Consider the following 23,979-nt stretch of genomic DNA (forward strand, 5'->3'; position numbering starts at 1 on the left):
CCCGGTAGTCAACATAAGCGAAGAACAATAAAAACACAGAGAGAGAGGAGAGCAACAACTGACGGGTGGTGTGGTGAAGGAGGGCAAATGTTCAAATGGTACGATACAGTCTTCTCTCTCACTGCGAGGCGTCTGATTCCGAGAGCGAGAGAAGTTTCTGATCAAAGCAACAACGGTCCTGGTTCTGAATCATCACAATGGCCAAAGCACAACTTCCTGTAAGTCTCCGACCGGATTCTACCACTCATACGATATCCCATTCGGGGGGGGCCACAACAGCCTTGTTGGACAAATGGGAACAGGATCTGATGAGGAGATATCTGCGTCGCTTGACATCATACTGACACACTTCCGTTCATCAATCCCACAGCCTCCAACAGCAACAGGGGCGAAAGCGAAATCAGCTTCTGCTGAAAAGACCGACGGTATCAGAGTCAGGAAGGAAGTCTTGAACGGGGTCATATCCAGGGCAAAAGGTACAGATGGTGATGGGAGGTTGACGGGGAAGGTGGGGGTGATCACCGGTGTCGGACCAGGTGAGCACACACGAGGGAAGGAACTGTTCAGCCATAGACTGATGTGATTGAATCGTTGCTAGAACTCGGTATCGGAGTAAGTCATGTCATGGTGTGAGATTGGTAGAGCTGATTGGTCGAGCATCGCAGACAGCAGCAGCTCGTCTGTTCGCGCGTGAAGGTGAGAGCAGACTACTTGGGACAGCCCCCTCAATCAGGAAGTGAATCCGTTGCTCATTGGCATTCGTATTAACAGGAGCCGCTCATCTATATCTTGTCGATTACGATGAACGACCTATTCCAGCTTTCCTCGATTCACTCAGCAAGACCTTTCCAAAAACGAAGGTATGTCCAACCTGAGTCGTCGAGCTTGTCGTGAATACCATCATCTGACAATCTATCGTGCCACAGGTGACATTTGTCAAGGCAGACGCAGCCTCGCCTGAAGTCATCTCCTCGCTTGTCTCTTCCGTTCTGGAAGAAGAAGGGCATCTCGATTTCTTCTTTGCGAATGCTGGAGTGTCTCAGATCAGACCACGTATCAAAGACGACGGATCTGAGGGGATGTTGAAAGCTTTGGGCGATCTAAAGGCTCTTATCAGGCCTGTTGCTGAGATCGCAGAAGACGAGTTCAACGAGGTGATGCGAATCAATGCTTTAGGGTGAGTATTTTGCGTTCTTTCTGGTCTGACAGATGGCCTCTAGCGTGTTCATTGCGGTAAAGTATGCTTCCACTGCTATGGGGAAAATATGTCCAGAGAAAGGGAAGACGATACCCGGAGGTTCAATAATCCTCACCGCTTCGAGTAAGTTCCAATTCTCTTTGTCTCCCTTCAGGGATGACTGCTGATCTGATCGTCTCGGCTCTAGTCGCCGGACTCAAAGCCAACGCTGGACCAATCGCCTATTCTGCCTCGAAAGCCGCAGTCGTCTCCATGGCTCAGACGGCCTCATATGATCTGACTGGTAAGAATATCCGAGTCAACGCGATCTGTCCGGGCCTGATCGAGGTACGTACGCCGTAAGCTTGAATGCGGATGATGCACTACTAAGCGTCTGATCAACTATGTAGACCGACATGACAAGAGGCATGTTCACATTGGCCGAGAAAGCTGGAAAGTCAGATAGGATGGGATCGCTGAATCCTGCACTCCGACAAGGCTTAGGCGTTGGTAAGTGCAGGCCACATGAAAGTCGAAATATGACTTGGCAAACAAACTGCTGACACTACTGGGACAGAGGTGGCACAGGTAGCTCTCTTCTTGGCGTCCGGTAAGTCTCGTTCTTCAATTCTTACTTGCTCATTGCATGATACTGACGCAAATGCATTGCAGACGACTCGTCATACGTCAACGGACAGGCTATTCCGGTGGATGGAGGCTTGACAGCAGGTGTGCCGTATACCAGATTCAAGTTGTAACGGTTGTAGTAGGAAAGAACAATGTATGACAGTATTGATGGACAGAACGTTCATCAGTCATTTGGCCCGTATGTGTCAATTGAACTCAGGTTGAGCTGTTGACTCGTTCGTTGATAATCATGCGGAGCATGGCTCCGACATGCATCCAGAGTTCTGTCCGTCCGGTCATTAACTTGGACTGTTTGATCAATGCCCGGTGGACGACCTCCACTCTCCCATCGCCGCGTGGATCCGTCCTGTCGTCTTATCTCGCCTCTATTGCAAGTCTGTTCTCTTTGCCTCATACTTCGTTCAATTCCGACCTTGTATAGAGCAAGTACAGACCTGATTCACTACCAGGCCACTCACTTTGACCCCTGACGTCAGTCCATCCCGTGATCCCAGAAACTCAGCATCCATATTCCCTCCCGGTGACTCTCTCTGACCCTTCTGCGACAACATGACCAACCCGCTCTCATCGCATCAGCTCACGGAAGCTCAGAAACAACAATGGGAGCAAGACGGATACCTCGTCATCCCTTCGTTCTTCGATGGAGAAGAGACGAAAGAGATGTTGGACGAGGCGAAGCGGCTGTGTGATGAGTTCGAGGTGGACGGTCATCCTATGGTGAGTATGGCGGAACTAGCATGCAAGGATAGGCGGAGTCCCGGCCCGCACTTCCATGGAAAGTCTGGTACACGATAGCCGGCCACGAAGCTTCCTGTGGAGTGGGCGGACGCTGTGAATGTCCAAGACGATGGATCGTAGATTGACTCCATGTGTTCATGCCAGACTACATTCAAGACGGCGGCAGATGGTGAACATGTGGGAGATGAATACTTCTTGACCTCTGGCGACAAGGTAAGTTGGATTCATATCCGTATGTACACCACGAGTGCTACAAGCTCATCATCATTCCTCTTGGACAATGCGTGCTCTTCTACCTGTACCTACTCTGGTCTACTGCAGTTGATCTCACCACCCTTTGGACCCACGCAGATCCGCTACTTCCTCGAACCCACCTCACTCTCGCCTGCCACCTCGACCCAACCAGCCAAGCTAATCGTCCCCCCCGCTCAATCCATCAACAAGATAGGCCACGCACTCGCCATGCTCAATCCGGTATTCCGAAAACATACCCTCGAGAGCGATAGGATACGCGATGTCGCAAAGAGTCTGGGAGCGCAGGAGAGTCCGAGGGTGTTGCAGAGTATGATCATTTGCAAACAGCCGAGAATAGGAGGTGTCGGTGAGTTCAACATGCCACGGAAGGATGGATGAGACATGCTGTCATGCTGGATCCTGAAACGCCGCAAGGAATAGTTTGTGCGATGCACGCTCGAGAGCTGCTGACTCGGCTCGATTCACAGTTCCCTGTCACAACGACTCGACTTTCCTGTACACTGACCCACCCAGCGCAATCGGTGCTTGGATAGCTTTGGAGGAATGTACGCCTGAAAACGGATGTCTGGTGAGTTTCTCCTCCAATCCCTGGGCTGTACAATACTTAGTCGTGGCATTTTATTACCGATTCTGATTCTCGCTTATACCCGCCGTAACACCAGTCATTCCTCCCTGGCTCTCACAGACTTTCGCGAACAGCCAATCGATTCATTCGCGCTCCTGACGGGGGAACGACCTTCATGGATGTACCGGGTGTCGAGCCGAATGAGGAGAATTGGGATGACATGGAAGGGTGGAGAAAGGCGCCTTGCTCTCCCGGAACGCTCGTTCTCATTCACGGTATGTCCCATCGCGCATTTAAGGCTATCCTTCTCCTGCGATACTCGGATTCTCGCCTACCACCGCGGATACTGCATGCGGTCTTTCCCGTCCCACACAGAGTGACTGATTGTGACTTGGAATCGCAGGCAGCGTGATGCACAAATCCCCGCCTAATCCCTCAGATAAAACCAGGATCATATACACTTTCCACATGATCGAAGGTGGCAAAGGTGTTAAATACGACGAGAAGAACTGGTATGTCTGATGTGGTTGTCTGCGAGACAGCACCGACACTGAAATTCTTGTCCTTTCCTTGATCAGGTTGCAGCCGACGAAGGAGATGCCGTTCCCTGCTTTGTTCTAGCGTCTCGCTCTCCGAAGCTAGCTCCGATGATGAATGACGAGTAGTCATTTCGGACGGGAGGGAGGACTGGGTCGAAATACTCCTGCACTGACGAGTTCCATTGTTCAATGCTGGTAGAGCTAGCTCTTCCCGCTCGTGAAGGGGTCCCAGATGATGATCTGTCTGACTGGACGTGCCGCCGAGGAAGGGTCTGCTTCATGCAACGAGCCATTGGTTTGCGATATGAATAGAAGTCGGACATGCTTGTACAAGGGAGACGTCTTCTGGTATGGGCAGCCTTCTCCCCGAGCTCAGCGACTCGCTCACCTCCCCGCGCCATAGAGGGGAAGTAGATGAACCTTTCAGAGTGCATTCCGCGCCTCGGCAAAGCCCCGAAACATCGCCGTTGTACCTGAGAATACAGTGTATATATCTCATTCAGTCGGAGGCAAAATCAAATGCTCTTGACGATGTTGTTATTTATAGCCTTTCCCATCACGAGCTGGCCAGCGGAGAAGCCATAAGAAGGTAGGGTCGAGGCACAATCATGATCATGAGATCACCGCATCGCCGAACAATCAGATGAAATCCCATCAATCGGATCAGAAAGCCGAAGTGCTGCTGCCCTCCTCCTTCCTCTTCTTCTTCTTCATCCCAGTCTTGCTTTGTACGCCTTTCCTGCCTTGCACCTGGATTGGACAGTTGATGGTCCTGTATGTGTTGGCCCGGCAGATGAGATGGAGTGATAGGATAGATGTAAATGTCTCAATTGACCTTGCACTCGTTCGTATCGCACAGAGAGCCCTCGATTCAGTCCAGACGTGGACTGCACGTTCCTGGTCCTATACACACACACTCTCTCTCTCTCACACGGAAAGGGGGATGCACACCGCCTTCCTGCGTTTCAGAGATTCTACTCATCCTGGAACGTAGATATCACTTCTCTTGCTATCCTCGCACAATCACGCCTTCACCTTACTATCTATCCTCCAAGCGCTGAGTGTGAGTACCACTACAGCCCACGCACGGATCTCGCGCAGACGACTCAGTCCAATCGGAAGGCGAGCAACTTCGGACCTGACTTTGCTCACTGTCGTACTGGACGTTCCGATCAAGCGAAAGGTAAGACATCTGTCTGAAACAGCGCTCGGGTCTTCGGTCACAACATCTCTCAGCGAGATATCACCCATGACCGAACAAGATCCTCCAAGAGCTGACATATGTGCAGTCTCACTCCGACTGGAAAGTGCTATTCCCTATACTAAACCAATTTCTGGTTCGCCATGAACATCACGGTGAGTCGACAAACGATGACGTGCCGTTCTGTGAGAGCTGAAACCGTGTCTCTACACTCACAGCTCGACGACACATCTCCCCAGTTCCGATACATCTCTCGTAGCCCTTCGGCGGGATGGCTACAGAACCACACAGACGGTAGGTTTTCCACTCGCCTGTTCCTATGCGTGTGCTCAAGAGGATACTCATACGGTCCTTTGATTCTTTCTGTGGAATAGATCCCAGCACCGATCTGTACTACAAATCGACATTCTACGGGACATACAGCGATGTGAGTACAGTGGTCGTGGTGACTACCAGCATGCGAGTGAGCTGATCGTACTTTTGTCACCTGACAGGGCGACTCGGTTTCTCTGACGTTCAACGGAACGCAGGTGGTCATCTATGGAGCGAAAAGACCAAATCATGGGCGATATTCCAGTATGTCCTTGGCGACTCACATATGAGACAGGTCTGACAGCTGACGAAATTGCTGGATATACAGCACAGCTTGATGGCGGAGATGTACTGTACCAAGACGGGAGTTCGACCCAGGCCCAATTTCAGACTGTCCTCTTCCAGGCGTCTGGTTTGTCGAGCGAGACCGAACACACAGTGGTCAGTCAAGCTCTATAACTTTCGAAGAGAAACATGAAGAGGGCCGATCTGATCGGAATCCTTATGGCAGGTGATCACTAATTCGCCTACTGTACCCGCTGGATTCAACTCGAATAGTTGGTTCGATATCGACTTTGCAGTGATCACCACATCAACGTGAGCATGTGTCACTGTCATGGACGAGGAGGAATTGACCTTGTTGTCCAATGAACTCAGCCCGATATCGAGAGACACGGTGGTGACCACCTACGACGATACGTCCTCTATCTGCCAGTACTCGGGTACGGGATGGGTGACCAATCCGCCACTCCAGCCAGGAAGATATTATAACACCACTGCCCATATCACACAAGTCACAGGAGACACGGTCCAGCTCAAGTACGTTGTTAGCTCAACCCCGATGCATTGCTTACCGCTGTACCATTTCAGTTTCAACGGATCGGTGGTACAAGTACTCGGAGGACTCTACAGAGATCACGGAAACTATTCGGTCAGGTGGGTAGGCCCAGCGGCAAGCTCAGTGTATCAGACACTGATCAAGCAATTCGATCCAGTCTCGACGGAGGCCAAGCCCAGAACTACAACGGAACGTTCTTTGATCTTCAACCTGGGGCTACCTGTGAGTCGTAACATCCCTCGATCACGGAGAACGCTCACGTGTCATGCTATGTCCCAGTGTACCAAGCAAGCAATCTCGAGAATGGGCCGCATACCTTACTCATCACGAACCTCGGTGGAGGACCGAAAGGAAGTTTCTTCGATCTCGATGCTGTCATTGTGTACAATATCATCAATACCCCTCTGTCTGCAAACGGCACGCACATTACGAATGGAAATAACAGTACAACACCACCTCATTCTTCGTCCAGCAATCACGTGGGAGCGATTGCGGGCGGTGTGGTGGGCGGCGTGGCCGGGCTCGCTCTCGTCATTCTGCTTGTGTGGTTCTTGTTCAGAAGGTCTGAGAGCAGAAAGGGAGAATTCCTGCCTTACAGCCGCAGGTCAGACGACCGAATGGATTTGGACGGAGAAGAAGTCAAGCCCTATACGCAGCAGACGCCCGATGAGCTGTACCCTACTACTGCCTCTGCATCAGATGCACAGCGGGAACAAATGACACCTTTCCTCTCAGCTCTACCGACGCCCCCTCCCTCCGATGCCACATCTTACCCTCAAAGCCAGTACCCGCCCTCGTCAAATGACAATGACCGGGCAGAGCGTCAAGACTTTCTGAGCGGAGGCACGACACCCATCATCGGAGATGGCAGTTTATGGCAGATAGGACCCATTCCGGGACTATCGCAAGGCTCGGAATCGTCTGGCAGTCCGACTGCGCTTCCAGCGACGATTTCTTCCTCGAGCGGCAAGCCCGGTTGGCTCAGATCGCTATACGAGCCTGCCACATCCACAAATGGCCCTCCAACAACTCCACCAAGTCAGCAATATCAAACATCGTCACAACAAGATAAAGTCCTTTCAAATCCCACACCAGCGAGGATGTTTGTTCATGGACGAGAACAGGATATGGGACCTGTTATGACGGCTGGGCACGAAGCAGAGGAAGGAGGGTTCGGGGTTCTACCACCGGACTATACGCAGGCGACGGAACCTCTGCCGAATGAGCGAAGGGAGAGTCATTAAACCGGGGGGTCTGGGGGGAGGAGCTTGAGGGAATTCGAGGGAAAACAAAATTGAGATGTACCATCAGGTGGTGAAGGGCCTTTTAATCATCGTAGCATGTGTTCGGGTTTGGGATAGTGACTCATATCTTGGAATGAATCTTGGCATATCTGTTTTGTGTGCAAAAGGTATGGCCTGAATCAGAGCATGGGGACATCGATGAAATACGCTGGTCGCGTTGGTTTCTGGGATAAAAACATAAAAACGACGAGGAGAATAAAAAGTCAAAGATTATCTTCTGCACCGGTACCTTTTCTGTGCCGTCGACCTATGCCAGAAGTTGTATTGACAAGATTTTCAACGGTCATCTTTTTGGTCCACCATCCATCCACCTGTATCAAGGTGCAAGAGAAAACTACCAGGTCATCACCTCGACTCGGACGCCAACATGGGGAAATCAAGAGCCTCCAGAGGTATTCTCCTCACTTCGAACCTTCCTCAACTCCAGAATCTGATCAAGGTGAGCGAAATCGCACAGTCGTTTCCGTTCTTCTCCCTGCCTGTACTGATCGATATCTCCCCCTCTCTCAGCGTGATCCTGAAGGATACAGAGAAGAGTTCTTGACGCAATACAACCATTATCTCTCCTTGCTACGACTCCACCAGGTCTCCTCAGCGGGAGCTACGACCTCTTCCTCAGCTACCGATAAGAGCAACGAGCTCTTTGGCGATCTCATCACCTTCATCAGTCAGGTCGCACAATGTTATCCGGACGACACGAAGGAGTTGCCCAAGCAGTTGAAAGATCTGTTGCTGGGCGGTGAAGGGGGCACGACGGTGAAAGGGGATTTGAGAAGGACCGTGGTGAAGAATCTTGTCATGTTGAGAAATAAGGAGATCATCGATTCGATAGAGTAAGCTCCTTTATCAATTCCTTCTTGTCTCGGTCGATTTCACAGCTAGAGAGAACGGAATCGAGAGCTGACGGTCGTTGCGTACTCTCAAAGACTCCTACAAATCCTACTCCCCCTTCTACCACAGGTCCCTCAAGCTCTACGTGGCGTCATTCGCCACACCATCTTGACCGATATCAAGACCTCGAATGTGAAGACCAAGAACCATCGTCTTAATCGAGTTGTGCAAAGCTTGTTGTTCGGGATGGTTGAGAGCGGGATGGGCGGGGAGGTCATCGGTGATAAGGGTAAGGGCAAAGCCAAGGAGAAGGGAGGAGAAGCCATGTGGGCTGTCATGATGGTCAAAGAATTATGGAAGAAGAGTGTCTGGTGAGTCCACTTTCGTCGCGGTCTTCGCTTCGTCGTCTGCCCTCGAAGTGTGACTGACAAATTCCCCACGGTAACCAGGAACGACGCAAAGACTGTCTCGATCGTCGCACTCGCCGCTTTCCACCCGAACACCAAAGTCCAGTCAGCCGCTTTACACTTCTTCCTTGGCTCTGAAAACGAGGACGACGAAGATTCGGAAGACGAAGAGGGAGGAGTGAGAGAAGCGAGAAAATTGGCGAGGAACATGGAGCATCGATTGGAAGTCGGACGAAGTGGAAAGAAGAGGGAGAAGATGCTGTCACAGATGAAGAAGGATGCCAACAAGGTGAGCTAGAAATCCTCTCATCGAGACAGACTATAGAAGCTGACTTGCTTCGTTGCAATATCACAGAAAGGGAAGAAGAAGGCTGCTGGCCTGGGACATACCCCCAACTTCCCTGCCTTGGAGCTTCTGCATGACCCCCAAACATTTGGCGAGAAGCTGTACGACAACCTTCACAAGCATGGTGAGGTGTTTCAAGCCCACTTGGACGAGGAGACTGACTGCTGACACGACCACTTAGACAAGCAATATTCGCTCGACCACAAGATCCTCATCATGCAACTGCTCTCGCGAGTCATGGGTACTCACAAGCTATGTGTGCTGGGATTCTACAGCTATATAATCAAGTGTGTATGGTCATCATGTGGCGCTGAGTTTTACTGACCCCTGACTTAGATATCTCACATATCACCAACTCCAAGTCACCTTGATTCTCGTCTCTCTCGCTCAATCCGTTCACGAACTCACACCTCCAGACGTCCTGACTCCGGTCATTCGCAAACTGGCACAGGAATTTGTGCATCCCGGTGTAGGCGCCGAAGTCATCGCAGCTGGTCTCAATGCCATTCGAGAAGTATGTCGACGTCAACCATGGTGTATGGAGGAGGATCTGTTGAGCGACCTTATCGACTACAGGAAGAGTAAAGATAAGGGCGTGGTCACGGCTTCAAGAGGCCTTTTGCAGCTGTTCAGGGAAGTCAACCCTGGCATGCTCAAGAGACGGGAGAGAGGAAAGGCTGCCAGTATGGGTCTCATCGGGAGTCAGGTCCTGGCTTATGGACACTCAAAGGATGCCTCGGAAGGTATCGAAGGACTAGAACTTCTCGAAGAACACTTTGCCTCTCTTCGAAAGGAGGCGAACGGAGGAGTCAGTGATGATTCCGATGCCGAGATGGAGATCGATGAGGATGATGATGCCGGATGGGAGAACTGGGATGTCGAGTCCGCTAGCTCTTCCGGTTCGAGCGGCTGGGAGGATGTTGTCTCGGATGGAGATGACGATATCGTTCTGAGCGATTCCGATGACGAGGGTGAAAAGAAGAAGGCAGTCAAGGGCAAAGGAAAGAAGAGGGCTAAAGAGGAGGACGAGGACGAAGAAATGGACGATGCCAAGTCGGTGGTGTCCATGGCTCCTTCAGCCGCCACGGAGGTTTCGCAAACCACAAAGAAGTTGTCACTATTGGCTCAGCAAAAGGTAAGTTCAAGGCTCACCGTCTTCGAAAAGCTGTACTAACGCAACGTTCTCAGATTCTCACTCCGGCAGATTTCGCTCTATTGAACGAACTTCGACTCAAAGCTGCGAAAGATCTCGCCGAATCAGGTGGTGGTTCCGCTGCCAAGCGCAAGCTCGCGGCGTTGGAAGCGTCCAAACGACATGTAGGCGACGACGAAGCGGAACGATTCCTCACCGAGGCAGAAATCCTCGGTCCGAGGAAGAAGGCGAAGGCAACATGGGAAGAAAGGATGGAGAGTATCCAGAAGGGACGAGAAGGTAGAGACAAGTTTGGAAGTATGAAGGGGAAGAAGAAGAAGGCCGCACCTAGTAGTTCGACGAACAGAGAGAAGGCGAGGAACAAGCCTATCATGATGGCCGTACAGTGAGTGCTAAGTCGGTCGTTCGGTGGGCATAGAGCAGACGCTGACAAGTTCTCGTCAACCCAGCTCGAACAAGGTCGTTCAGAAGAAGAAGGCTTCGTTGAGAGACAAGCAGATCAAACTTCGTCAATCGATTGAGAAGCAGAAGAAGCTCAAGCATTAGTTCTGGGGAAGGTCGATCACTTCTTTCTACTGCCCCCTTACTTTGACACTGCATGCATGAGCTCGTGTACTCTCGCGCAAGTGGCCACGCCGTTGAGCATCGTAGTCACCATACGCCGCGTTTCCCCGTCACAATCTACAAATTCCAACTTGAAAGTCCCACCTTTGGATCATCCACAGAAAGTACCTACCAAAAAGAAAACTTATTTTAGTTTCTCTCTTAGCCGTATGTCACCTTCGAACCTTTATTACGTCACCTTTATCACCCTTCCTCGCGGGTTCAATAATGAGTTACGTAGTAGCTTTGCCAAGAGTTACGTAATAAGACAATTATGTGCATCAAATCAAGAGTTATGTAATATAGCGGGAATGGTAGGAGACGATATATGTTTTATTTACATTGCGACGGTTGGTACAGTGGGGTTTGTGTTTTTTCTGGAACGAGTGGTTTGCGCAAAGTTGGCTTTGATGCTGCGACGATGCTCACGATGGCTGCGACGCTGACCGCGATGCACCACCACGCTTGCATGGGTCTCATTTGTCACTCACCGACAGCGAGGAAATCGCAGCGTACGCCCATACCATACTGCCACAACGACCTGCCACGTTTGGAGGCAGATTTACCTGATAGGGTAATAAACGTGTTGTCCGAATCCCCTGAAGGAGAAGGGAAAGAGGTGAGTACACTGACATGAGCAAATCAAACGGATATCTCCTCCTGTATCATCAACAATCCCAAATCTCAACTCGTCTCTTTCTCTCTCTCACTCTCTCTCACTCTCTCTCACTCTCTCTCTCTCTACAACCCCTCCCTCTTCTTTCACACACATCCAAGGAGGAACAAGAGACGACAATCAGAGGGATCAGAGGGAGCGGAGAAGTCTGTGTTACTGGACCACAAGAGAATAAAAGAAACAGACTCTATTCAATCAGAGCCAACACACACGCACAACACATTACACGCGACCATTGTTCCTCCCTCTACTCCCTGCGTCCTCCTTTTCACCTGGAACCTTTTCTCTCATCTCACCCTTCTCATTCTTCTCCCACACAGGCGACACTATTCAACACCGAACATCGCTGCAATCGGGAAATGGCAACGAAAGGCATCGACCACAGCACGCAAACACGGTCTCAATCTCAGTCCAATTCACAACCACAATCACAATCGAACAACGTCGATTCAAAATTATCTCCGACATCCCCGTCTTCGCCTCCAGATCCACACCACATCACTTCGCCCTCATTGATCCTTGCGCCTGCTGTGACTATCACGCCTGCATCGCCCGATACCTCGCCGGCACCCACTACATACGCTACGATCGAGACGCCCGTCGTACCTCCCACCGAGATGAAGGAGAAGGACAATCTTCCGACTGATAGTGAAACGGCTCTGCTGTCCAATAACAGGCAGGGAACGGTCAACACGACTTCAGGAGGAGAAGGGGGAGAAACGACAAATCATGCTAGTCCTCTGACCAATTTGACAAGACGGTTGTCAGGAAGAGGAACAGCAGGCAATAACAATCACTCAACTACATCCACGGTCGAACCGATAAAAGAAAAACTGACGACTACCAATCTCCCCAATACCAACACTTTCACTTCTCAATCAGCGTCCACTTCCTCCAAACCATCGACGACGACAAATAATAACCCTACTCAAAGAGCATCGCAGAAGAAGAAAAGGAAGCGGAAGGGTCTGGCAGCGTTTTTCTTGGCGCTTGGATGTCTATCCGCAGACGAGTTCGAAGATGATCCAAAGGCTGCAAAGACGACGACGACGGGTCCGACGTCGAACTCGACCACGACCAAGAACGTGCCAGCAACGGTGCCCGTGTCTGGCAAACCCTCAGCCCCGACCACAGGCGCATCCGCTCCGCCGGCTGCGAAGAAGTTCGAGCCAGCGCTCACGGGAGAAGACTTGGATCATAAGGCGGATGCGTCGGCCACGGCTGGGACAACTCTTGTTGGTGGGGAAGGGCCTAACGAAGCAAGTGAAAGGGAGATCAAGCCAGCTGAGGAAGTCGTAGTTGCACCTGCTGAACCGCACACGCTCCCAGAGGAGGAGGTGAGTATCTCAGCTGAACAACCGAGTGATCTGGCTGACCAATTCAATTCAACCGTAGACTGCGGGCGTCACGTCATCCGCTGTGCAACCCCCTGGCGGCGGCTCCATCCTCCTCGGCACCCCAACTCGTGCTCATCCGACTCGGCACGAGTCAGACACCCATGCAGGCACATCGAGTGCAGATGCGGATCGTACAGAAACTAGCGGTGGCTACACATCAGATGTCGGCGTCTCGGAAGTGGTTGATGAGAGCTTAGGGACGGGAGGTGACGAAGGTCTGGACGATTATGGTATGGAGGAGGAGTACGAGGATGAGGAAGATCGACTGATTGAACAGGGTGGAATGGGAATTCCCATCGATGAGGTAAGTCATCGGTCTAGTTTGGATTTAATAACAACAGGTGAAAAAGGAGAGGAAGCTGATACAGCCATGATTCAGAATGGACATCCTGCACCACTGCTGCCACCAATAGAGAAGCAACATCTCGGACGGAAATGCCTGGTGCTTGACTTGGATGAGACACTACTGCACAGTAGTTTCAAGGTGAGTAAGAGTACCCCAAGCTCATGTCTGATTCGGGGCTGACGGAAGAATTCCATGAGATCAGTCCCTACCGTCAGCCGATTACATCGTCCCAGTGGAGATTGAGTCTCAGATTCACAACGTCTACGTGATCAAGCGACCCGGCGTGGACCATTTCTTGAAAGAGATGGGCAAGATCTACGAGATCGTCGTGTTCACTGCGAGTCTGTCCAAGGCGAGCATTGTTTTTTTTGGGTGGTGCTCATTCACGGTGGCTGACCATCCGTTGCAATAGTACGCCGATCCTGTTTTGGACATGCTTGATATACATCATGTCGTGACGCACCGCTTGTTCCGTGAGAGCTGCTACAACCACAAGGGCAATTATGTCAAGGTGGGTCAAGCACATTGCGCATGCTACCTCAATCAGATCGCATTCACTGACAGCGTTCATGATCTTCAGGATCTTTCCCAACTCGGTCGAGACATCGAGACGTCCATCATCATCGACAACTCTCCAGCGTCATACATCTTTCACCCCAACAACGCTGTCCCCGTCTCGACCTGGTTCAATGATCCTCACGATACTGAACTCACCGACCTGTGTCCCTTCCTCGCTGATTTGGCCACGGTCGACGATGTACGAGGCGTGTTGGATGGTCGATTGTTGTAAGGTATAACCGCGGGTTTGAAGAGACCTGAAGACGGATCGTAGAGACGGTTGGGCGGGAACAACGTCATGAGAGAGACAAGGCAAAAAAGTCGAAAGGACGACCTTGAAAATTGTACCAGTCTTTGGAAAGAATCGACAACAACTTTAATCTGCAAGCATACATACACGAGAACGACAATTTTTCCCGATTTTGAACCGAATATCGACCGAAAGACCAGCATTGGATACCCCTCTCATGCACCCATCATTTGTCTCTTCAGCCTTCCGATATCATATACCCGAGATATGATGATGACGATGATCTCTATTTCTCCCTTTCAAATCCACTGTTTGGGAAGTGCATATGGTTTAGGTACGAATATATTTTCAGTGTAACATGACGAATATGCACCGTATAGCATTTGATCACGTCGCAGTAACAGACAGTTTGAGGCTCAGGGCCTGAGTTTACCGATTCACTGATTGTTTGAGGGCAAACCTCTCCTCAACTTGATGCATTTGGTGACCTCCGAGATCTGTCGTCTTGCGCTCTCACGCACTGCGCTCTGCCCCGCATTTCGAATCAACATACCAATGTATATACATGCTTTGAAATGACATTTGCACACAAGCTACAAAAAGATGACCAGCAGGGAGAAAAAATATTCGGTACAACTACGATTCCATTTTATGCAAAGACGGGACCTGCCAATTTGACTTCTTCTGAGATATCATTCTCATATTTCGCAAACGCCTTCTGGAACATGCCTCCCAGCTTGTCCAATTCCGCTCTGAAAGCATCCTTTGTCGGCCATACTTTCTCAGGATGGAGGATCTCGCTCGGGACGCCCTCGACCGCCTTGGGGATGGAGAGGTTGAAGATCGGGAAAGTCTCGAATTCGGCTTTGGCGAGAGAGCCATCGTGGATGGCGTCGACGATCGCTCGGGTGTATTTCAACGGACATCGTTTACCCGTACCGAATTTGCCTCCTGTCCAACCCGTGTTGATCAACCAACAATCGACCTTGTTGCTCTCCATCCTCTCCGCCAACATCTTGGCGTATCGACCAGGATGAAGGACAATGAACGGTTGACCGTAACATGTCGAGAATGTCGGTGAAGGCTCGACGATGCCGTCCTCGGTACCGGGAGTCTTGGAAGTGTATCCGGCAACGAAATGGTATTGAGCCTGTTCGGGGGTGAGTCGAGAAACGGGAGGCAGGACACCGAAAGCGTCGCAACAGAGCATGATGATGTTGGATGGTTGTCGGTCAGCGATACAGGGGATCTTGGCGTTAGGGATGTATTCGATGGGGTAGGCACATCGTGTGTTCTCCGTGATGGAGACGTCGTCATAGTCCGGCTTACGGTCCGCCGGGTTGTAGACCACGTTCTCGAGAATGGAACCGAACTTGATAGCACCGAAAATTTCGGGCTCCTGATGAGATCCGAAAGATGATCAGCACTGATACTGATCACAAGGAAATGGCTTTGCGACTCACCTTCTCAGCAGACAGGTTGATGGTCTTGGCATAGCAACCACCTTCGATGTTGAAGACACCAGTGTCACTCCAGACGTGCTCATCGTCACCGATCAACAACCTGTTGGGGTCCGCAGACAGGGTGGTTTTTCCAGTCCCCGAGAGACCGAAGAAGAGGGTGACATCGCCGTTATCGCCCTTGGCCTGATTGGCCGAGGAGTGAAGGGACAGTTGACCGAATTTGACCGGTTGCAAGTAGTGCATGACGGAGAAGATACCCTTCTTCATCTCACCGGCGTATTCGGTACCGAGGATGACCATCTCCATTCGCTTGAAGTTGATCTCGACCGAGGTGGTGGATGTCATACCGGTGGTGAATCGGTTGGCGGGGAACTGACCAGCGTTGTAGATGATGAAATCGGGCTCGCCAAAGTTCTCGAGCTCCTCCGGTGTAGGTCGTATAAGCATGTTGTGCTTTGGTGGAAATGATAGATTATCAGCATGTGTTATTGTATACTATCACGTGCAAGTGAAGCGACTCACCATGAAGAGAGCGTGGTAGGCACGACTGGCAATCACTCGGACTTTGATTCTGTACTTGGGGTCCCAACCGGCGAATCCATCAAAGACGTAGACGTTCTCGCGCGTGTTGAGATAATCAATAGCTCTTTCTCTGTTGATCTCGAAGGTGTGTTCGCTGGAAGCCGAAACGTCAGCATCAAATCTCAGATTGCTCACAGACAGATAACGCGGTTCCACTCACTCCATCTTGATGTTGACGGGACCCCACCAGATCTCGTCCTTGCTAGACTCCTCGAAAACGATTCGCTTGTCCTTGGGCGATCGACCCGTCTTCTTCCCCGAGAAGTTGATGAGTGCTCCGTTGGAGGAGATGACGGCGCCTTCGTTGAGGATGGCATCTTCGTATAGGGAAGCGATGGGAGCGTTTCGCTACAGCAGTGTGGGAGATTAAGATCAGCTTTAACAGGCCGAGAGAGGGTGGGGGACCGGGGGTCAAGAAGAGTGCTACTCACCTTGATGTGGATTCTGTCAAGGTCGAAACCAGCTTGAGAGAAATATTTCATCTCTTGCCCGAGGAACTGGTTGGACTCGAACTCGTCATGGTGATGTTTTCCTTGAACCATCGTGAAGGCTTGGGACGTGTGTGGATGTGGCTGTGTGGATTGCGAAGCTGTTTGCAGGGAGCGCAAGGAAGCAGACAGGAGAAAGTCAGCTACATGTGTTGAGTTGCTATGCATGCACACCGAGTGGTGCGGATGGCAGGAGACATCGATGAGATGGGATATGGGATGAGATATTGCAGAATCGCAAGAGACAGGTGACGGTTCCCGGTAACGTTTGGATAGCCGAATTGGGATTTGCCCCGCATGGCCCCGCACTGTTTTGGGTACGATCACTCACCTGAAGTGGTGGGCAGAGTTCCGGAACTCTAGATGGATTGATCGTCTATCGGATGGTTGGTGATGCGGGGATGCAAGATGCTTGGGGGAGAGAGAGAGAGAGAGAGAGAGACAGCTTGAGAAAAGGACAGAGTTGCATCTCACTTATATATATCTCAAGAGAACGGGCGGGGGTTCCGGGTCACACGATCCATCCGGTACCAAGGACGGAACAGTGTCCCAATCCTCCAGTTCCATTCGAAATGAAATTGAAACACAGCCCAAAAGTCCAGAAACCCACCCAACCATTTTCGAATCGTCTATCCGTCCTACCGACCTGTCCCGATAGTGTTCTGGATGATCATCATCACCTCGACTACTGATCCAACACCATGAAGAGCCAGGCGGGGGCGGGGCGCCATTGTTCGAAATCATCTCTGGGATTCATTTCGAATACGTCGGGAATAGACGGTTTTAACCCTTCCCATTGTTTATCCCATTCAGCAACCAACGGACTTTTCGGATTTGGACGTGGGAGCGGACCCTGGAGGTGGAACTCGTACCAATGTTGTACCGACTTGGGCATTCACCATTTTCGAATCGTCTCAAGTGGATTCGATAATACGTGAGCTACAATCCGACTTGTTCCGCGAAACGCCAGCCAAGATGATAAATGATGTCGCAGACCCGCTGCATATGTGTCAAGTCCTACTTACTGTGCTGTCGGTCTCGGTCCGATCATCAATCGTCGTGAAAGCTATTCCTGTCTTTCGCGCATCCGACCAAAGCCGATACCTTCACATTGTCACGGTGCAGCCGTGTGGTGGGAGTGACGTTCACAGGACGTGGCAGATGGTGTCGACCATCACGGGCTTGGACAACATATGGGAACTGTCGCCAGCCTCACATCAGTACAGTGGCTTCTGGCAACACCTTGTCCATTCCCTGTTCGTTAAGCATCAGTGTACCCGGCCCCGTGCGCTTTCTATGATCAACTGTGCCTGTGCATGGTCCGAACTAATCACTATATACAGTCTGCGAATGGATATCTATATTCTCCCCCTTCTAGCACCTTTCTATGCATTTAGATGAGACTCTGGCCCTCAAGAAGCATGATGATGGCTGCGATCAAGCATGCTGTCAGCCAATGCGCCCACACGAGATATCACAATGTCACGATCGCGACTCACAGTGAACGACCTCGGGAACAGTGTCGTTTCTCAAGTCACACACGAGATCAGCATCTTCGGGAGCCTCGTAGATGTCGTCGACACCAGTCAGGTTCTTGACTTGACCCAGCCTGGCTCGCTTGTAAAGTCCTCTTCTGTCGACCTTCTCGCACCATTCCAAGGGAGTGGCAACGTGGACAAGGAAGAAGTTACCACCACCTTGACCGACGACGGTCTTTCGGATCGCCTGTCTGGACTTCTCGTAAGGAGCGACGGGAGCAGCGATGACAGCGGCTCCGGCCTTGGTCAATTCGGACGCGACGAAACCGATTCGTTGAAGGTTGATGTGTTTTTGTTCAGGAGTGATAGCTCGCTCAATGTTAGGGTTGAGGTCACCTCGGAGCTCTTCACCGAGAAGGAGAGAGACGGATCGAGATCCTTGTTGTTGCAGTGTGACCTGGAGAGCTCGAGCAATGGTTTCCTTTCCAGAGTTGTGGTAACCTGTCAAGAGGATTGTGAAACCCTGCTTGGGTCGAGGAGGGTAGGAGTCTCGAAGGACCTTCACGACACCAGTGTAGGAGAACCAGTCGGGGATAGCAGCACCGGTTCGAAGTCGCTTTCGGAGCTCGGTACCGGAGATGTCGGCGGTGGGAGTGCCCTTGGGAACCTCGTCGACCGGTTGGTACTCGTCGGTACCGGGAAGGTAGGTCATGGCCTGGAAGGGGACCATCTCGATCTGGAGCTCATCCTTGAATTGGGTGACGAGTTCTTGAGCGTCGTACTGAAAACAGTATTGTCCGTCAGTTTTGCAGGATCTTGCACTTGGTTGCCGCCAGACAAACTCACGGGTCCGTAGAAGTCCTTGCCTTGGGAGTTCTTACCAGGTCCGGCGTGGTCACGTCCGACAATCTGCTCGCAGGGTCAGCGGATATCGCGTTCTGAATTCATCAGAAATTCACTTACGAAGTGGGTCGCACCAAAGTTCTTCCTGATGATAGCGTGCCAGACCGCCTCTCGAGGTCCTGCCATTCTCATAGCGAGAGGGAGCAGTGCGAGATGGGCCATACCCTCGGGGTAAGAAGGCATGAGAGCCTGGTAAGCCCTGACTCGGGTGTAGTGGTCGACGTCTCCGGGTTTAGTGAGACCGACAACGGGGTGGATGAGAACGTTGGCACTTCGCTGACGAGCGGCTCGGACGGTGAGTTCTCTGTGAGCTCGGTGCATAGGGTTTCGGGTTTGGAAGGCGACGACTTTTCTCCAGGCGAGTTTGTGGAAATGAGCTCGGAGTTCAGCGGGAGAGTCTGGCGGATCGCGAGGTTGTCAGTTCGACCCGGCGACGATGGAGCAGAGTCGGCACAGCAGACTTACATCGGAGAGGGATATAGTCGTAGTGAGTAGGAGCTGAGATAGCCTGGACTTTACCACCGACATAGAACTCCTTGACCTGGTTGTGAAGGTAGGCAGCAGCGGGGTGAGCAATGTCGTCCGCACCCAGAACCTGGGTCGCCTCAGCCGACTTGTCGGGCGTGTAAATGTCAGAGACTGCACACGCATCGGTACATCAGTTTTATATCGCTTTCGAGGCTTTTGATTTGATGCAGGATATCACGCACCGGTCAAGATGGCAAGAGCCGCATCGTCACGAGGATCACGAAGAGCGACTCGAGCACCCTCCTTGAGCTCGAGACGTGAGATGTCGTCCTTGGAGACATCGAGGGTGATAGGCATGGGGAAGAGAGATCCTTGTCGCTGACCTTTGACAGGGACCAATCGGAGTGTGTCTCGTACGCTGCGTGAGTAGACCAATTTGATTTAGCAGGCGAGCGAGCGAATCCGAATCCGAATCCGAATTCAAGACAGGGGACTCACGAGAGGTAGTCGGCTTCGGTCATGAATCCTTCGAGAGGGGAGAAACCACCGTTCATGATGAGTTCAAGATCACATAATTGTCGCTATAACCAAAGCAGAAGCCTGATCAGCACCAGTCACCAACCACAACGATGTCCGGAGATGTCAAGCGAGAGGCTGGCAAGTAGTGTAAGGATGAACGGTACACTCACCTCGGTCAAGAAGATGTCTTTCAATTCCCTCGCCTCTTCGACAAGAGAAGAGTGGAGAGGAGCGTCACGGACCAAGAGGTCCTTGAGGATACCGCCGTGAGGTGCGTTGGCCATTGTGCTGATGTTTCGGGTGTTTTGGTGAGAGGCGAGAGACGTGAGACGTGAGATGTATTCCGAGCGAAGAGACTGATGAGCGCTTGTATTCAATTGCGCGGCTGTTGATGCCAAGAGCTTACAATGCGTTTTTTCAAGTCAGAGTCAAGAGAGGATCCAAAAGTACAAAATGATTGATGATTATACATACTCGAGATATAGATAGAATACAATCACCGTGTCGTGTCACCGTCCCCCTCTCCCCCAGCCATTGCTTACACCTCCCCCTCACACCAACTTTTGTTGACCCTTCTGGTCTCCAAAGTTTTTTTTTGGTTGGAATAATCATGACGCATGTAGATAGAATGTCAAATTGGGGGCTCCGAAATCTGGAAGATCACTCGAGCACGCCATCGATCTCGCCATCCACCATACGGGCACTAGATTCACGAATCAGACACGTGGTCTTACCGCCGGAAGTGGGTTCCGGCAATTGCGGCATGAACAAAGTGATGACAGAAATAGACTGGCATCCATCGGTACGCTGTGGGCGCAGGCGCAAAACACAAACATTCCCTATACCTCGGGTGCACGGTCTCGTTCAAAACCCCCTACTCGATCACCAGCGACGGCATACACGCCGAATGCATACAGATGCGTAACAAATGCCAGAGCCCTCGCTCACACCTCTACGCCAAAAACACTCGCCATAGCAGCTTCTGAACTCTCCACTGCCTCTTGCATAATCGTCCCTTCCTCGTGCTCCAAATCAACTTCCTGTCCTCCTTGTTCGACACTCAGATCTACCGTTACATCTTGCTCTTGATCTGTATGGGGATTGTCGATCAATCCGCCTATCAAAGCCGCATCTAGCTCTGCTCTCCTGCTCTCGTCCGATTCTGACACAGTCACCAACCCTCTCTTCCCCGCTGCACTCTTCCTTGCCCTTTTCCTCGGACCAGATCCACCCTCAACTCCGTCACAACCGTCTCCGTTGACGCCAGACACAAGGGAAGGTCGAGCGGTGGATCGTCTTTTCTTGACTGATTTGCCATCGCCCCACAGCTCAGGTGGTCGAATGACACCAAATTTGGCGTGGTACAGTCCACACGCTGCAGAAGACCGACGATCAGCGACATCCAAGAACCCAATTCGACAGGCTGCCTTTTTGACGCACCATTGCAAACTTTGTGGTCTTCCCCTCCCAAGACCAACTTTCTCCACACAGTCGTCTCCGTCCTCATGCAGATATCGCAACTTCCTGGTGGACCCTGCTTCAATCTCGATAACACGCTGGGAGTTATAGGCACAGGTAAATATCTCGGGGTCTCAAAGGTGGATGGCTCCTGTGACTGCTGCTGCTGCTGTTGTTGGCCGTGCTCAAGGAAAGCGTGACCTAGATCCCGTTGCTGACTTCCAGACGTTTGCTCTTGCTCAGCCTGCCTCTCCAGCTCTTCTTGCGCGGGAAGAAAATCGGCAAAGGAAGTCGAGTCGAGGGGCATGCTGTCATCTCGCGAGTGGTTCTCTTCCTGTTGAGAGGCCAATTGTGACAAGATGAAAACTTCGGCCCGGTTCACGGCGTCGGCCGTCGTCTCGACATTGTCATGCCCTTCTTGGGTAGTTGTGGCTTCGACTGGCATCTGCGATGGCGACACCGCTTCGCTGCCTCCTTGGTCGTTGTCACCCTCCAAGCCTGGTTGCGAATCTTGCTTTCCATTGGCTGCCTGATCGGATTCGGTAAGGTGAACGGCGTGGGATAGTCGACTCTTTCTTGGTTTACTAGCGACTCGTCCTTTCTGCTTCGCCTCTGCAGCACTTGCTGGGGACTCAGCACGAGATGAGGGCAACGGCGCAGAAGCTGGTGCGAGTAAAAAAGATTGGTAGAAAGTCCGCGAAATGTCACCCTTGGGAGGTCGACCACGTCTTCGCCTGGCGATAGCTGGGGAGGAATACGATCCAGACGCATAGTGACCGTCGGATTGCTGGAGATATCTTAGCATCAGTCTGGTGTGTTATGGAGAGAGTGAAAGCTCACAAGACCCTGTTCCTCGCTAAAGAGTGTCTCCACGAAACCACCCATTGATTTGAGTGTTGCCACGAGCTTCTTCTTCTCCTCTTCCCCACCTTCAGTTGCTAATCCCTTGATCTCCTTGATCAAATCGACCATCTTGATTTCCTCGGTCAACTTCTCCTCTCTCAGTTTGGCGAGCTCGTTGTGTACGGCTGGCAATTGACCTTCGATCTGCATGATATCGGTTTGCGCTTGTGTGGTCGCGTCCTCCAATCGGTTGCTGTCGTTCGATAGCGAAGAAGCCGGGAGGACAGTGGTGACATCATCTTCTCTGGTCACTTCTTCTAAAGATTCGCCAGCACGGATTCTTGCGAGTTGTTTCTCCACAGTAACAATGGCGGCTTTCGTCACGGCCAGATCCTCCATGATGATTCTCTCCATCTCTGTATTGATTGCTGCTGCCAACACAGCAGCCGCATTTGAGGCGGTGGTCATCATTCTCGGCTTTTTCGTTTCGGACACCTGCAAAGGTCCCTCCGCTTGTTGTACGACCGCAGCGGCAGCAGCTACAGCGGATTGCTCGCCTTCCCTGTGCTCTTGATTTTCCTCTGCCCCACCTTCGTGAGCGGCGCTGTCGGTCGATCCACCTTCATCATGGCCAGTGGCTACGGCGGCTAGTTCTCCCAATCGTCCACTAACGTCAGAATCTTTCAAAAAGTTCTCCATACCCTGCATCCAGCTCGCTTCGTTACCTTCGGAGAAATCCACACCAGTGATGTCCGTCAAAGCTGCCAGGATCGTATGGGAATGGGCTTCCTGTTGTTCCTGAGTTTGGATGGGTGTTTCTTCTCTCTGTCCTCCAGTAGAATGTCCGGTCCCGACTTCCGCAACGACTTCCTGGTGTTCCACGGTATCCTCCTGTCCTGTGAATCCTACTCCTGAGCCTCGCAAACCACCTTCTAGCTGTGCGATCTGCTCTCTCAGCCTCGCATTCTCTTCGCTCAGTACCTTGGCGGCGTTGTCCAGTGCTGAGCTCTTGTCATGTTGTCTGGACCGAGATCGCTCTGCAGCAAGTCTGTTCGCCTCGCGTCTCCTGAAGTCGGCAGTAGACCCAGGTACGATCGGACGGACTTTGGACGGACGACCAGATTTAGTGAGATGCGGTGAATGCGTGTCAGGTTTAAGGATAGGAGCAGAGGTATCTACAGGCGGGACGGAAGGAGATTGGGGAGTGTCGGGGCTTCGAGGGACAGATGGGTCTCGAAGCTCTGGGTCTGCATTGCCGTGTCAGAGAGAATCCGCATGGGCACAGATACGCTGGAGATCATCAGGGTGAAGGACAGAAACACGCACCAATGACCGAATTGAGAGACTCCTGGATGTTCACATCGATGTCGACGGACATGATGACGGGCTGTGATCTGTCTGTATAAGCCCGTTGAGAGGGATCGAGACAGCAGTGGCGATCGATCAGAGGATTGAGCCAAGTGTTGATATTGCTACCTGATCACGGTCTTGTGTATGGATTTGATTATGACCTGGACGTGACAGGTGGAGGAATGTTGATGGCGATTATGAGGTGGGAAATGATAATGGAGAAAGGTCAAAACAATGGATGAGTTGGCATATTTCAAAGTCACCACCTGGTCCTCTCTCCGCA

General features: G+C 51.6%; 8 protein-coding genes across 8 annotated transcripts; 5 read left to right on the plus strand and 3 right to left on the minus strand.

Annotated features, from left to right (window-relative positions):
• Positions 1-197: 197 nt before the first annotated feature.
• Positions 198-1,935, plus strand: IAR55_003889 (uncharacterized protein; the record flags this gene model as incomplete). The annotated part of the gene is made up of 11 exons (XM_066946994.1): positions 198-218; positions 371-536; positions 599-612; positions 666-696; positions 772-860; positions 927-1,177; positions 1,221-1,321; positions 1,386-1,525; positions 1,588-1,687; positions 1,755-1,787; positions 1,850-1,935. 11 exons carry the CDS (start codon positions 198-200, stop codon positions 1,933-1,935), a joined length of 1,032 nt encoding a protein of 343 aa, XP_066802373.1.
• Positions 1,936-2,374: 439 nt separating this feature from the next.
• Positions 2,375-4,004, plus strand: IAR55_003890 (uncharacterized protein; the record flags this gene model as incomplete). The annotated part of the gene is made up of 7 exons (XM_066946995.1): positions 2,375-2,542; positions 2,708-2,776; positions 2,915-3,164; positions 3,286-3,386; positions 3,481-3,658; positions 3,787-3,895; positions 3,962-4,004. 7 exons carry the CDS (start codon positions 2,375-2,377, stop codon positions 4,002-4,004), a joined length of 918 nt encoding a protein of 305 aa, XP_066802374.1.
• A 1,262-nt stretch (positions 4,005-5,266) lies between these two features.
• On the plus strand, positions 5,267-7,517 carry IAR55_003891 (uncharacterized protein; the record flags this gene model as incomplete). The annotated part of the gene is made up of 10 exons (XM_066946996.1): positions 5,267-5,278; positions 5,342-5,417; positions 5,498-5,550; positions 5,618-5,699; positions 5,764-5,876; positions 5,947-6,032; positions 6,093-6,254; positions 6,306-6,371; positions 6,431-6,495; positions 6,553-7,517. The coding sequence occupies 10 exons, from the start codon at positions 5,267-5,269 to the stop codon at positions 7,515-7,517; spliced, it is 1,680 nt and encodes a 559-aa protein (XP_066802375.1).
• A 427-nt stretch (positions 7,518-7,944) lies between these two features.
• On the plus strand, positions 7,945-10,860 carry IAR55_003892 (uncharacterized protein; the record flags this gene model as incomplete). Its single annotated transcript, XM_066946997.1, has 9 exons — positions 7,945-8,016; positions 8,088-8,410; positions 8,504-8,779; positions 8,858-9,104; positions 9,171-9,285; positions 9,343-9,448; positions 9,498-10,296; positions 10,350-10,699; positions 10,764-10,860. 9 exons carry the CDS (start codon positions 7,945-7,947, stop codon positions 10,858-10,860), a joined length of 2,385 nt encoding a protein of 794 aa, XP_066802376.1.
• A 1,092-nt stretch (positions 10,861-11,952) lies between these two features.
• Positions 11,953-14,126, plus strand: IAR55_003893 (uncharacterized protein; the record flags this gene model as incomplete). The annotated part of the gene is made up of 6 exons (XM_066946998.1): positions 11,953-12,930; positions 12,989-13,294; positions 13,370-13,474; positions 13,539-13,688; positions 13,749-13,847; positions 13,917-14,126. 6 exons carry the CDS (start codon positions 11,953-11,955, stop codon positions 14,124-14,126), a joined length of 1,848 nt encoding a protein of 615 aa, XP_066802377.1.
• Positions 14,127-14,793: 667 nt separating this feature from the next.
• Positions 14,794-16,731, minus strand: IAR55_003894 (phosphoenolpyruvate carboxykinase (ATP); the record flags this gene model as incomplete). The annotated part of the gene is made up of 5 exons (XM_066946999.1): positions 14,794-15,543; positions 15,608-16,060; positions 16,130-16,283; positions 16,350-16,537; positions 16,621-16,731. The coding sequence occupies 5 exons, from the start codon at positions 16,729-16,731 to the stop codon at positions 14,794-14,796; spliced, it is 1,656 nt and encodes a 551-aa protein (XP_066802378.1).
• Positions 16,732-18,070: 1,339 nt separating this feature from the next.
• On the minus strand, positions 18,071-20,329 carry IAR55_003895 (sulfate adenylyltransferase; the record flags this gene model as incomplete). The annotated part of the gene is made up of 8 exons (XM_066947000.1): positions 18,071-18,108; positions 18,177-18,936; positions 19,002-19,064; positions 19,119-19,456; positions 19,524-19,697; positions 19,769-19,944; positions 20,025-20,107; positions 20,216-20,329. The coding sequence occupies 8 exons, from the start codon at positions 20,327-20,329 to the stop codon at positions 18,071-18,073; spliced, it is 1,746 nt and encodes a 581-aa protein (XP_066802379.1).
• A 660-nt stretch (positions 20,330-20,989) lies between these two features.
• On the minus strand, positions 20,990-23,724 carry IAR55_003896 (uncharacterized protein; the record flags this gene model as incomplete). Its single annotated transcript, XM_066947001.1, has 4 exons — positions 20,990-21,420; positions 21,486-22,290; positions 22,344-23,593; positions 23,673-23,724. The coding sequence occupies 4 exons, from the start codon at positions 23,722-23,724 to the stop codon at positions 20,990-20,992; spliced, it is 2,538 nt and encodes an 845-aa protein (XP_066802380.1).
• Between the last annotated feature and the right edge of the window lie 255 nt (positions 23,725-23,979).

The sequence above is a fragment of the Kwoniella newhampshirensis genome, chromosome 7 (genome assembly GCF_039105145.1).
Source record: "Kwoniella newhampshirensis strain CBS 13917 chromosome 7, whole genome shotgun sequence".
Taxonomy (NCBI): domain Eukaryota; kingdom Fungi; phylum Basidiomycota; class Tremellomycetes; order Tremellales; family Cryptococcaceae; genus Kwoniella; species Kwoniella newhampshirensis.